This window comes from Prionailurus bengalensis, chromosome B4 (genome assembly GCF_016509475.1).
Source record: "Prionailurus bengalensis isolate Pbe53 chromosome B4, Fcat_Pben_1.1_paternal_pri, whole genome shotgun sequence".
In the NCBI taxonomy this organism is placed as follows: domain Eukaryota; kingdom Metazoa; phylum Chordata; class Mammalia; order Carnivora; family Felidae; genus Prionailurus; species Prionailurus bengalensis.
The window spans coordinates 60,950,730-60,963,852 of record NC_057358.1 but is presented as its reverse complement, the minus strand read 5'-3'; the positions used below and the strand labels follow the sequence as shown (position 1 = coordinate 60,963,852).

The window sequence follows — 13,123 nt, the reverse complement described above, 5'->3', positions numbered from 1 at the left end:
TGAGACAGCAAGAAACGCAATCTCGACCTGAAGTCTGAACCCTCTCTTACTCTTCTAAGCGAAGGATCTCCCCCGTCCTTAGCCGATGCTCCCCATTCAGCGGGTCCCAGGAAAGAGCCAGGGAGGAGGGTTCCCATCTCGCTCCCCGAGATCCCGGGCGGACTCAGGGCTCCTTAAAGCCACGGGCCAAAGGCCCGCGACCTCCCCGCCGAGTATTCCGGGCGCCCGCGCTCTGCGGCCCCGACTCCTTGGCCTCTTCCTTGCCCGCTCGCCCCCGGCGGCCTCGGGGCCCGCGCGTCCAGCCGGGCGCGGCTGCTGCGGCGCGCCGGGAGCCTTGACTGTTCCCGGCCGCCCGCACGCCCTCGGGGACCTCAGCTCGCAGATCCGCCGCGTAGTCTGCGGCCGGTCGGACCCAGCGGCAACCAGCAGATCCACCCACGCCCCCGGCCCCAGGACTGCGCTCGGCGGGACTGGCGCCCTGGGGTGGGGCTCGGCGGAGCTCGGGGCAGCGCCGGGGGCGGCGGAGCCGAAGGCGCGGGGAGCTCCGGGGCTCGCAGCACACTCCCAGCTCAGGGCTCCCCTCTGCTCGCTCGGGCCGCGCGGGGCCCGCTCGGGCCGCCCGTCGCCGCCCCCGCCCCCCGCGCGTCCGCGCCCTCGCTCGCCCCGCGCGCGTTCCAAGGGCGCCACCTCTTTGCGACTAGCTCACTTCTCCGGCAGGTTTGCCTGGGAGCGTGTGAACATTCCTCTGCTAGGCTTTCAACTCGCCTCCAACCTGCGCCGCCCGGCCAGCATGCCTCCCCGCCCGTGAAGCGGGGCCGCCGCTGCCCTGCCGCTCGGGCCGCCGCCTCCCCTCCGCGCCGCTATTAACCCGCCCTCGTTGCCACCTGGCCCTCCTGATCGACGACACGCGCACTTGAAACTTGTTCTCAGGGTGTGTGGAATCAACTTTCCGGAAGCAACCAGCCCACCAGAGGAGGTAGACAGACAGCTATGTATATATATGTGGGTCTCTACAAGTGGCTCTGGAACAAGACGGCCTGGTTCGCAAAGACGCTGACTTCAGAGGGGGAAACTTTCTTCTCTTTTTAGGAAGGAGTTAGCTCTGCTCCACGAACCTAGCACTGCCGGCTAGATTAATTAGACATTGATAGGGAAGAGGTGTAAACACGCTGCGCATCATTAATGCATATATACAACCATTTCATTGTGGTTATTATTTCAGAGGAACGTCTCTGATTTGTTGTTGTTGTTCTTTTTCTTCCCTTTTGGTGCCTTTTTGCCTGTGTGGTTTTGGAAAAAGCACAGTTGCAGTAGCTGGTTCCTAAATAAGTAAGTGCTGAGAGGCTTCAGAGAAAGTTGTTTTTTTTTTTTTTTTTTTCCTTTTCTTTTCTTTTCCTTTCTTTTTTCTTTGCAACTTGGGAGATGCCCTTGGTGGTGAAGAGATTATGTGAGAAGAGGCTAAGGCGGGAGCGTGGTAGTACGGGGAGATGGAGATTCCGGACTGACACTTCGGGTCCCTTTCCACTCTGTTGCAGGTCCCGCGAGCGAGAGGATACGATGCTGCGGCGGCTGGTTCAGCAGTGGAGCGTCGCGGTGTTCCTGCTGAGCTACTCGGTGCCCTCCTGCGGGCGCTCGGTGGAGGAACTCGGCCGCCGGCTGTAAGTGCCCCGTCCTCCTCTGGGCGCCGGGTGAGGGCTGGGAAGGCCAGGGGGAGAGGCCACCAGGCTGGGGCGCTGCCGAGGGCTCGCAGCGGTCACTGATGCTTCTTGCCCGAGTTAAAAAGCAGGGAGATCCGGCTACCTGCCGGGGGTTGAGACCGTATCCTTGAAACCCCAGCGGGAGAACTGGTTGAACCTCAAGGGGCTACGGTCAAGAGACAAATTTGATACGAGTTTCCAAAAGAGGGAGCGCAGAGTCTCCTTTCGACAAAGATGATCTGCCTCTAGTGAAAAATAAAAGTTTATACTTTGAGGACCTGGGAAGGGTTTGAAACCCCGAGGATTACAGGAGACAGATAACTCGGAAGGAGCTGAGGGAGCCACGGTACACACGTCTGTGTGCGCTTGATTTACATGCTGAATGTGGGTGGCAGTTTGTGCGTGCAATGCAAAAGCCTTACATCTAACTTTATTATGAATGACATAATTTTAAGCATATAAAATGGACCACATTACATAATGAAGGCATATTATATAATAAAGTAGTAACAACTTTGCAATGGCACAACTCCAACATTAGTATTGATACAGTTCAGGGACGCTGGAGTGCTTGACTCCAAAATGAATATTAGGTGTGGAAACTTGTTTTTTCTTGGAATTATTGCTAACAGCTCTTTAATCTGCAGTCAAATATTTGCATTGTAGACTGAAAACTTGTGTTTTGGCATTCTCATCTGGTGGTTCTTTTGAGGATAATTTTGACTTTAACATAATCATACATCCAAGCACACCAGAGCAATATCACCATGTTGTATGACTGCAAAGTTGGAAGAACAGTAGAGTAACACTATCTTAATACAAATCTGTTGGACCTAGCAGTACGTTAATGTGTGTAATACCATGTTTGGGTGATCTTGAACCTGCAGACTCAGTATTCAGGATGGGAAAACCATAAAGCTTCAGAACTGAGAGGAGTTTACCTCTGGAGAAGGAATTAAGGAGCTTTTACACTAACAATAAAAATAGCAATATCCAATATTTACAGTCAAGTTCATGGTGCTTCCTTGTAAATTCCCAACGGTGTACAAAAAGGCAACTGTTTTATATGTGCCCTTGGTCTATTACTATTAGAGCAGAAAATCCTTAAATGAAATTGCTTTAGACATGTCTGAACCTTGGCACCAAAATGAAAATCTATTATGAATCTCCTAAGGCAAATTGTGTAAAACATTGTACTAAAGATAAAGCTATATTGTATTCTTCAAATCAATGTTTTGCTGCTGCATTTCTGAAAATTGTCTTTAGACTTTTTGCTCCTTTTGAGACTTGTTTTAAATTATTTAAAATCCATGTATTAATAGAGATGAGGAGTGAATTTTTAAAAGCATGCTTAAATACTGGCCAAGAAATACTGTCTTGGAACAGAGCCAACTTTTTCTTTAAAGTTGCTTGAGAAATACCTGTTTTCTCTTTTGAGAAACAGTAAATGGACCATAATTAAATCTACAGTTATGACATAAAAATAGTGCTAAGTTGTCCTAAAGGCTATTTTTAACTCTTTCTTTGTTGCACCTTGCAAAATACACATCAGAAACCATTTACCAGCCAGAGACTCTGTTATAGTTTTGTTTGTGGGTGAAATATAATATTGTAGTTAAACACTCACACTCAGCAGATGGTTATAAAACTACCACAAAACATTCTTATAGTTAATGGCTAATAGATCATCAAATTACAGCCATGGTTTTTCATGAAGGCTGAAATCACCAGTAGATGAAGATGTTCCATCAAATTATTGCAGCCAAAAGGAGTTTAAAAAAAAAAACAAGTCATTATTTTTGCATTGGTGCCAAATAACAGTAAATTTTTTGTGCTAGACAAAACATTAGTCTACTATTACATTAAATCAACCTAATTTCTTGAAAGAAATGTTAACATATAATCAAATTGTATTACTCCCCATTACTCTTCATGCCAAATATTAAGGAAACTGCTTTAGCTGTTTTTTCTAACTAGGGACTAACTTTTGGAGGGCGGTGCAGGGGGCGGGGGGTCGGGGGGACTACTATAACAATACCACTTCCTAAGCCCTGCAAAGGAAGCAATTATAAGTTGTCATAGTCCAAAGGATTTTAATTAATGGGACTGGAGTATGAATAAATTGGAAGTTGCAAAGTGAGGCCTCGAGATATTCTTGTCCAGATGAACATGGCTCTGGGCAGGTAGCAGCATTTGTGTCTAAGTTAGACAGGGAATCCCAGCAAATTCAGAAACCTAAGACATAATTGGCTGATTTGCTTGGGAGCCAGACTGGGTCTATTCCATTTAATGAAAAGCATAACTTTTGACTGAGTCATTTGGGTTGGAAGGGACTTGTGGTGAGTCATCCTCACTCTAAGGCCCGGACCCTGCCTCTTGCATGTATCACAGAACTTTTCTTCTCAAACCCAGACTCCTTCCTGAGTAGCTGAGCATCAGCACAAGCATATGCTGCTGCTTCTGTGTTAGGAGAGGCAATCCTATCCCTCCCTTTACTCCCTGTGTTCCTTGATAGCTCCTTGGACATTTACTCTTCTCTGAAAACTACCGAGAGTGATTTTTCTTGAAAGCAGAAGAGCTATATTTTGGCTGAATTTAGAGTTATCCGTGTTGAGCATTTCACCCATATTTCTGCAATTTTTTTTTACAATAATCAAAGAAGACCATAAACATACCATGTTAGGTGTGTAATAAATGCATGAGAACCACTGTGCTGTGGAATGTGCGCAGAGGTACAGAGTAATAGACTATTATTGAGGCCATATTTGCCACTTAAATATTTCAGAATTATCCAAATTGAAAGCCTCCTGAATGTGGATTCATTGTTCCCCACCTATGTGTATCTAGTTTGTACATGCTAGTCATTTACCCTTTTGTGTCAGTTCATGTCTTGTTTTGAAAATAAATAGAACGTTCTATGGATCTAATTTCTTGCTGATGATAAAGATACTATTATATTCCTGATCCTCGAGCACAGTTGCCCCATCAGAAATTCATTCTTGACAATATTTTAAATGCAGAAGTCTTTGAACTGTTAATTGTGTTAACTCCATTTCAGATTTAGCACTTAAGAAAATCTGTGTTTTCTCAGTTTAGATTAACAAGTCCTCCTAAGAGGCAGAAAGAAACTTTGTAAGCCACAAGAGATATACTATTTTAAACTGGACAAAGTTGTGCCATCTTTGTAGGCTTTTTATAAAATAGAAGGATAGAATGATCACTCCTTTTCTCATGAGAACCATCCTGGGAAAGTGCAGTGCTTGGGTTAAGAAGGCACTGTGACTCACAGTTGACAGGCTGGCCAAGATGACAGACATACATGCCAGGCAGAGGGGGCATACACAGTGGTGGCCTGATTAGAACATACCAACCATTAAAAGTTTTGGCTTTGAGTTAAGCTAGAATGGGCTGTATTATACATTTGAAGAGCAATACAGATGTGGTGGTTATCTGCCAGGATTGAGAAAGAACTAAAAGCCCCTGATACTATAAGTGATCATTGGTTAAGAACTTCTTTTACTGTGACATTTTGCTAAAAGATACTCATTAAACTGCAATACTTATAAAATATGCAGTTAAATCAGTCCCATTCTTTAAAAATGTTATTAGAGAGTATAAATGTATTATACCAAAACCTCAAATTTGTATATTATTAAAAGTTTCCAGAATACTAACTGTGGCCATAAAGTAAGTGAATTTTAATCTAGTCACATGTGGCACCTTCAAAAAGGAAGAGAGACTCCTTCATGCCTCATTTAAACCAGGCTCCTGTTAAATTCCTTTCCATTAAGTCATGTCTTTTTTGAACAAGCTGCATGCCTTAAAGCCGGTCCACCCTCTAAAATACTAAAAGGAAGCTGGTATTCTGGCTATAAGATCTAGAGAAATAATGCCTGTATTTTCATGTCTTACTCTTCTTTGACTCACAGTAGAACTAGAAAATCTCTCATTCTCCCTGTGGAAATCCAAACTTCTAGAAATCCTAGTTCTTTGTGTTGGTGATGAAAATGGACTTGTTAGAACAGTAAGGTTGATCTTCAAGGAAGCTGATAAATTGCTATCCATTTGCCCTTCATCATGGTTCTCACCACAGGCTTTTTTACTCCCTGCCCTTTGCTTCTTATTTCAACATACACTTCTTCTTCCACAGAAGAAAGGACTGAGGAAGTTGAAAAGTAATCTTTGGTTTCAGAATCAGAGAACCTGGTTTTTGGAATCCTGGTTCTGTCTGTTCTCAGTTTGAGGGCAAGGGCAAGTCATTAGTTTCTCTGAATCTCAACTTCCCCATCTATAAAATGAAGACAATGCTATTTTTATTTGTTACATTTCTCTGAGGAGTTGAAGAAGTTGTACTGATGAAGGCAGATGAGGGATCCAGATATTGTGTGTCAGAGAGGTAAGAATAAATGGGGTATCGCCCTGTGAAGTACCCTCAGAAACTTGTAAATGAACCACTTTGAAGAGCTCTACAGTGGTAGAAATTGGAGTAAGGTGAGGTAGAGTTGAAGCACGCATGATATGACTGATTAATGTATGTGATCCCTACATATGGTCAATAATATACAGACAGGATAATACAAGAATATATGCATGGACAATTTAAGCAAGAGTCAGGATGTCATCTAAAAGGACTGATGGAAAATTAGTTTATTCTTTTCCACTATATTTTCATTAGAGTGTTGTTTAAACAGAAAAGTCACTTCATATTTGTTCATAGAGATTTTTTTAAGACAAGAAGGCTAAGTAGAAAAGTGAATTTTTTAATTAAGTACTAAGGATAATACCCTCTGAAATTCTAAATTAAAAAAAAAAAACTCAATGTGGGGAAGAAATAGAAAGATCTTAATTTAAACACAAAGAAACCCATTTTAAAGAGACCACCCATTACTCTACAGAAAAATAGACATTCTCTCCCTGACACTTGGCTTTCAAATATAGGTTCTTGGCCACCTGTAATCTATTTTATGTTAAAATTCAGTCTGTTAGGTCGTTACCTAGACAGGCTTTACTGCTCATTTCATCTTCAGCCTTTGTTTGCCTTTATTCCTACAGCTTGCTGTTCTTTGAGAGTCAATATTATTATTTTCCTAATAGGGGAGCAGTGTGTGTGTGTGTGTGTGTGTGTGTGTGTGAGAGAGAGAGAGAGAGAGAGAGAGAGAGAGAGAGAGAACGAGAGAGCGAGAGAAAGAGAGAGCATGCACTTGTGCTCATGCATGCGTGTCCGGGTGAGTACTCAAGTAAATTCAGCCTCCTTTTCATTTCTAGTCTAGGACTTCTGGATTTATTTTCCCAACACAAGTCTGAAAAACCTGAAAAGAATATCAGTGGTTTCTGTCCATTGCTGAGTATAACTGAATCATAACGTTTTAAGTTGAGAAGAATATAAAACTCTCTGAATCTGACCCCTTCCTTTTAAATGGAGAGAGGCTATGAGGCCAGAGAATGTCCGTGTTCTCACCAAAGTCACAGACCTAGAGTGGCATAAATGGGATCTGGGGCTGCAGCCCCCTAGCTGCCTGCACTTCCCTTCCCACTCTGCACTTTCCCTGCTTCATAAGCTGGCTGCACTTCCAGCTCATGCTCTGTATAGGACCAAACAGAAAACTAAAGGGCTTTCCTCTTGTCTTTGAGGTCTATACCAACAAACTAAAATTGTATTATTTTCTTCTTTCCTGCTATTTTTTTCTTAAAGCAAAAGAGCTGTGTCTGAACATCAGCTCCTTCATGACAAGGGGAAATCTATCCAAGACTTACGACGACGATTCTTCCTTCACCACCTGATTGCAGAAATCCACACAGCTGAAATCAGAGCTACCTCGGAGGTTTCCCCCAACTCCAAGCCTGCTCCCAACACAAAGAACCACCCAGTCCGATTTGGGTCTGACGATGAAGGCAGATACCTAACTCAGGAAACCAACAAGGTGGAGACATACAAAGAGCAGCCACTGAAGACACCGGGCAAGAAAAAGAAGGGTAAACCTGGAAAACGCAAGGAGCAGGAAAAAAAGAAACGGCGAACTCGGTCTGCCTGGCTAAACTCTGGTGTGGCTGGGAGTGGGCTAGATGGGGACCACCCATGTGACATCTCTGCGACATCGCTGGAGCTCAATTTACGGTAAATGGCTTCTGTGCCCCATAGCCTTTGCTTGGTGCTCTCCGCTGGGGTGTGTAACGTCCCTTCCACTGTGGCTTGGACAAACCTAGAATGTCCTCCCTTTCTGTCCTTCTATCAATTGCTCCACAATTTCAAAGCTTAATGAAAGCAAGATGGCTCAGAATATTGTCTGCTTTCATACAGTGTCCTCCTATGCCCTCAATACACACCAGCATTGAATAACCCATTTCTCTTCCTCCACCATCACACCCCAACGCCAATCCTTCACTCCTCCACTAAAGAATTTCTTTTTTTCGTCAGGCTTCAGAAGCTAGGGACCACCTTCATCATTTGCTGGAGGAGTGTATTTATTCCCCTACTCTCACACCTTGGCAAACTTTCTCGATTGTTTTTCATTTTTTACTTTTTTTTTCACTTCAGGGGCAAACACAGAAGGCTTTGATATAATCTACAAATATGACTGAATAATACTGTAGCATAGACAATTCTGAGTCAGACACATTTTTCATTTCATTACATTTAATTGAACCTTAAATTTATCTTTATTTAAATAAATGTTAAAAATTTAAACATACACTCTGAACTTATTTAATTAAATTTCCCTCTGGTTTCTACCAACACGTGAAAAAAAAATCATGATTTCTGAAAATTTTTAAATGTTGACTTGGGAAGGACATAAGTTTTTCTCATGTATCTATTTATCCACTGGCAAGTTGAAATCATTTTCTAGAGTATTGCAGTAGAAATAATAAAACTTCACATTTACATGGCTTGTTCATCCTTGGCTCACAAATGCAGGTGGTAATGGCATTCATTGACTTTGGGGTCAAATACCTTAAGTTCAGATCTTGGCTCTGAACTTACTAAAGTTCACAACCTTGGGCAAACTACATGGTCTTTCTGAGACTCATTTTTCTCTTATGTGAAATGAAGACAATAACTGTAACAACCTCATAGGGTTGGCTGAAGATTAAATGAGATTACGTGGGTTAAATGCTTGTCTTAGTAAACAATAAAGTGCAACTTGTTGTTTTGGTGCTTTTAGATCTAGTGCTGATTGTTTATCTGGATATGTGTGTTTCTGTGAGGCAAAAAAGCAGCAAATATTAATCTCATTTTATAAACTAGAAAACCCAGGCATTCCATGGCTGAAGGACCTGAGTAGTCCTGAGAACTGGATTTCCCCATTTCTGGATTTTTAGGCCAGGACTATGTTAGTGTCGCCTCTTGATTCAGATGTTTCCACCAACAGGATCTTTCTTGCCTTTTTACTTTTCAGTACAAGTCTTCTGTGGGCTTTGAAAGAAAGGGGAAACTATACAAGGATGTGTCATATGCAGCTAATGATCTCATTAATTAGAGTCCCATGTTACTTCTCCAGGCCTTTCCTCTTACTAGTAGAGATGGGATTACAGGGTGATGTTTCAGAGAGGAGTTTGAACTTGTTTACCATCACTTCTCTCTTTGAGTCAGGTTGACAAAACTCATCATTAAATAGCGTAAAAAAGGATAACTATATCAGACAAATAGTACAGCTTCAGTAATTAATGAGTAATGACACTAGAGGAACCTTTAGCAGAGTGAATGACCTATTCTGCAAATATCTAATGGATCTATAATGTGTAACCGAACCTATGAATCTTGGCTCAAAGCACATATTTAATGTATTTTAAGAAAGGATCCTTATATTTATAGCTAATGCAAGGGCTTTTTTGCCAGAAGCTATTTTTACCATTGTCTTACTCTGTGTGTGTGTACATGTATATATATTAGAAAAACAAAAGTATAAATACTTTTTTTATGGATTTCATTTATTTAAGATTTGAAGTATCTGGGAATTTAATGAAATTCGGCACTCATCAACTCTTATGCCCAAAGCCACCCCTCTCGTAAAGGAGACTAGTAAAAATTAGGCAGCGGCCTAATCAAATCCAGACCTAGGACTGAAAGAAGGAGAACGTTTCTGCTTCTCCTTTCTGTTTCCCGGTTGTGAGGGACATTCATGGAAAGCACTGTTTGTTTGGCAGCCGGATCTTGGCACTCTCCCAGTACAACCCAACCGAGGTTCAGGGAAGATCGGGGAAATTTAGGAGTGTACTGGTGAGAATATATGGGGCCAGGCAAATGTTCTAATCCAAATAGAATCCTTTCAGAATAACTATTTTAAAGTTTTGTAAGCAACCAACCTTTTATGAGTGTCCTGTCTTTAGTCTCTTTACATTATTAGGCAATGACCTGAGAGGTCTGATGAACTGGCAAGCATGAGCTTTATTATAAGTAGTATTTCTTAAGAGAAACTACTGTACTAAAACTGTCTGGCTCCTTGCACGTGAACCAGTGGGAAATACATAGTTTAAATGTTGGAAATTACATTTTGGAATTTTTGATGTTGCAAATGAGATGTCCAGATATAATAGGACTCGTTTAATTGAGACCATATATTTTTTTCGTGATAAATAGTGACTTAGAAATAATACAAAAGCTTTTCCATATTCAAAAAAACTCTAAAGTGTTGTCATACGCACAGACACGCACTAAACATACACGTATACTTTCAGATCATGTTTTATGTTTTACTTGGCTATCCCAATACATGCTTTTATATATAGCAAGCCAACAGGATAGACAAGGAGAAATACAATTAAAAGATCTTTTCCTTGGTCCTTTTTTAAATAATTATTTTAACGTTTATTTTTGACAGAGAGAGAGCGTGCACATGCACGTGCACGAGTTGGGGAGGGGCAGAGAGAGAGAGAGGGAAACACAGAATCTGAAACAGGCTCCAGGCTCTGAGCTGTCAGCACAGAGCCCAACACGGGGCTTGAACTCACAAACCATGAGATCATGATCTAAGCCGAAGTCATATACCTAACTGATTGAGCCACCAGATGCCCCTCCTTGGTCCTTAATGTATTCCTTTTCTCTTTCTTTCCTTCTGAGAACATAATTGTAGAAAATACTCTTCATTCCCTCCTTGCCTGTGTTATTCTTAAGTTCAATTCACTAGATACTGTTCAGTAAGAAAACATTTTAAAATTGGTACAGCACACAAACTATTGAGTTTTACAGTCACCTTTAAGATTGTATTCATAACATACATTCACATCCACCAGCCATTTAAAATTTAATCTTAAATTATTTTCTCTACAATTAGGAGCTATTTTACCATTCCAATCAAAACTATTGTTGAAGAGGTCAATTTTTTTAAGACATAAAAAATACCCTCAATGCTCAACTTGCTTTTCTTTAAGCTGCAGGTAGAGTTCCTAAATTGTCAAGAATGGGCTCTCCTGTGGGTCTCACCCCCATATAGGTCTGCCATGTAAAACTCTGCCCACACTCTGGCTGCTAATGCAATGGCACAGCCAATCGAATTCAATTCTATAGGTGCTTCCTTAGAAACTACTATGTATTCAGTGAAATATACTACACAAAGAGAAGAGAAAGGGAGAGAGAAAAGCAGAGAAAATGTTGCTAGTCCATCTTAAAATACTGTGACTATGGTGTTTTAGAAGGGGTTAAAAAAGGTGTCAGTCCCAAGTGGTAATTTATTCTGAGTAATAAACAGCTTGAGCTGAAATACTGCCGTTTTATGCTTTTATATCAATTGATTCTTATACTCTAAGTTAGGCTTTCCTGATTTCTAATTGTAGATCGCTTCTAGAAACCAGCAGAATGAGAGCCAAATAATTCTTAGTTTTGACTTCACAAACTAAAATCCAAAAATAGTTTCATTCATTAGTGTTTAAGGACAGCTAAAGGAATGACCGATAACATAAAATCATCAACCAAGCATACTGTTTACTTACACATCCTTTCAACATTTACTCCAAATCACACACTTTACTCTCTTAACAGTCATTATCTTAGCAAAAGATTGGCCAAATGGAAACCTAAACAGAATTAGTAACATTTGGGTCACCCTTGGCAGGCATCACTGGGGAATAAACTTCTAGCAAGGTGTATTTGATGATAGATTGTACAACCTAGCCTTATTTCCAAACTCTCAAATGTGTCCCTTCTCTTCCCAAACTTTCCAGTTGGCATCTTTGAGAAATTCTCCTAGGGTCTCCTTTTTCAGACAAAGAATGTAGAATTAGAAATGCAAGCCCTTTCTCTTTCTGTACTATGTTGACCATTGGATGGTATTAAAGACCCTGCCTGTAGCAAAGATTCTGGAGAGTCAGATCCCACAGGTGCCTCCTATTGGGAATATTCATAAGAAATCCCTGGAATCTTTTCAATTGTGATTCTATGTTCCTTTATTTTTTATGCCTTTTTATTTGTCAAGGAGAAGTAACCTATTTTCTCTTCTTCTTTCCCTTCCTTCTCTTTTCAGGAGGCATTGAAATCTTTAGCAAAGACATTCAGAGGACGTATTACAGGATTCTGTAATAGTGAACATATGGAAAGTATTAGAAATATTTATTGTCTGTAAATACTGTAAATGCATTGGAATAAAACTGTCTTCCCATTGCTCTATGAAACTGCACATTGGTCATTGTGAATATTTTTTTGCCAAGGCTAATCCAATTATTATTATCACATTTACCATAATTTATTTTGTCAACTGATGTATTTATTTTGTAAATGTATCTTGGTGCTGCTGAATTTCTATATTTTTTGTAACATAATGCACTTTAGATATACATATCAAGTATGTTGATAAATGACACAATAAAGTGTCTCTATTTTGTGGTTGATTTTAATAATGCCTAAATATAATTATCCAAACTGATTTTCCTCTGTGCATGTAAAAATAGCAGTATTTTAAATTTGTAAAGAATGTCTAATAAAATATAATCTAAATTACATCATGAGTCAGAAGGTGAATTATGTATATACCCTTTAAGATTTCTACTAGAAGGAACGTGATGTAATTTTTTAAACTGTATTGAATATGGTCTTAAGTATAATATGTTTATATTGGTACATATTCCAATATTTTCACATTAGCTTTTAGTTTAAAAACCACCTAAAATGTGTTTTGTCCAGTATTTAAGTTCAATTCAATAGAATGGCTGAACTACCTAGACATCCTTTTATGAAATATGTCCAATTTGAAGTGAAGACAGGAGAGGGCAGGAAAAAAAAAAAAGAGAGAAGTCAAGAGAAAATATTAAAAATTACTCTCTGAAACTTAGTCCAGCCAGAAATGGAAAAAAAAGGAGGCAGATCAGGAACTTTAAGGCCAGGGGTAATTTTCACCAATGTTAAGTTTAATTTGAAAGGGCTTGCTCTTACTGGTAACAACAATAAGCATAAAAGAGGAACTTGAGAATTCTACCAGAGAAAAGGAAAGATCTGGGAT

The 13,123-nt window shown here is 40.6% G+C and overlaps 1 protein-coding gene across 2 annotated transcripts; it reads left to right on the top strand.

Moving 5' to 3' along the window:
- The first annotated feature begins 864 nt into the window (after positions 1–864).
- PTHLH (parathyroid hormone like hormone) lies at positions 865–12,624 on the top strand. Of its 2 annotated transcripts, XM_043561942.1 has the most exons (5): positions 865–976; positions 1,301–1,329; positions 1,536–1,658; positions 7,390–7,812; positions 12,152–12,624. In XM_043561942.1, exons 3-5 carry the CDS (start codon positions 1,558–1,560, stop codon positions 12,159–12,161), a joined length of 534 nt encoding a protein of 177 aa, XP_043417877.1. In that variant the 5' UTR covers positions 865–976; positions 1,301–1,329; positions 1,536–1,557; the 3' UTR covers positions 12,162–12,624. The 2 variants fall into 2 exon arrangements, with proteins under 2 accessions (XP_043417877.1, XP_043417876.1); XM_043561941.1 differs by lacking the exon at positions 1,301–1,329.
- The last annotated feature ends 499 nt before the right edge of the window (positions 12,625–13,123 follow it).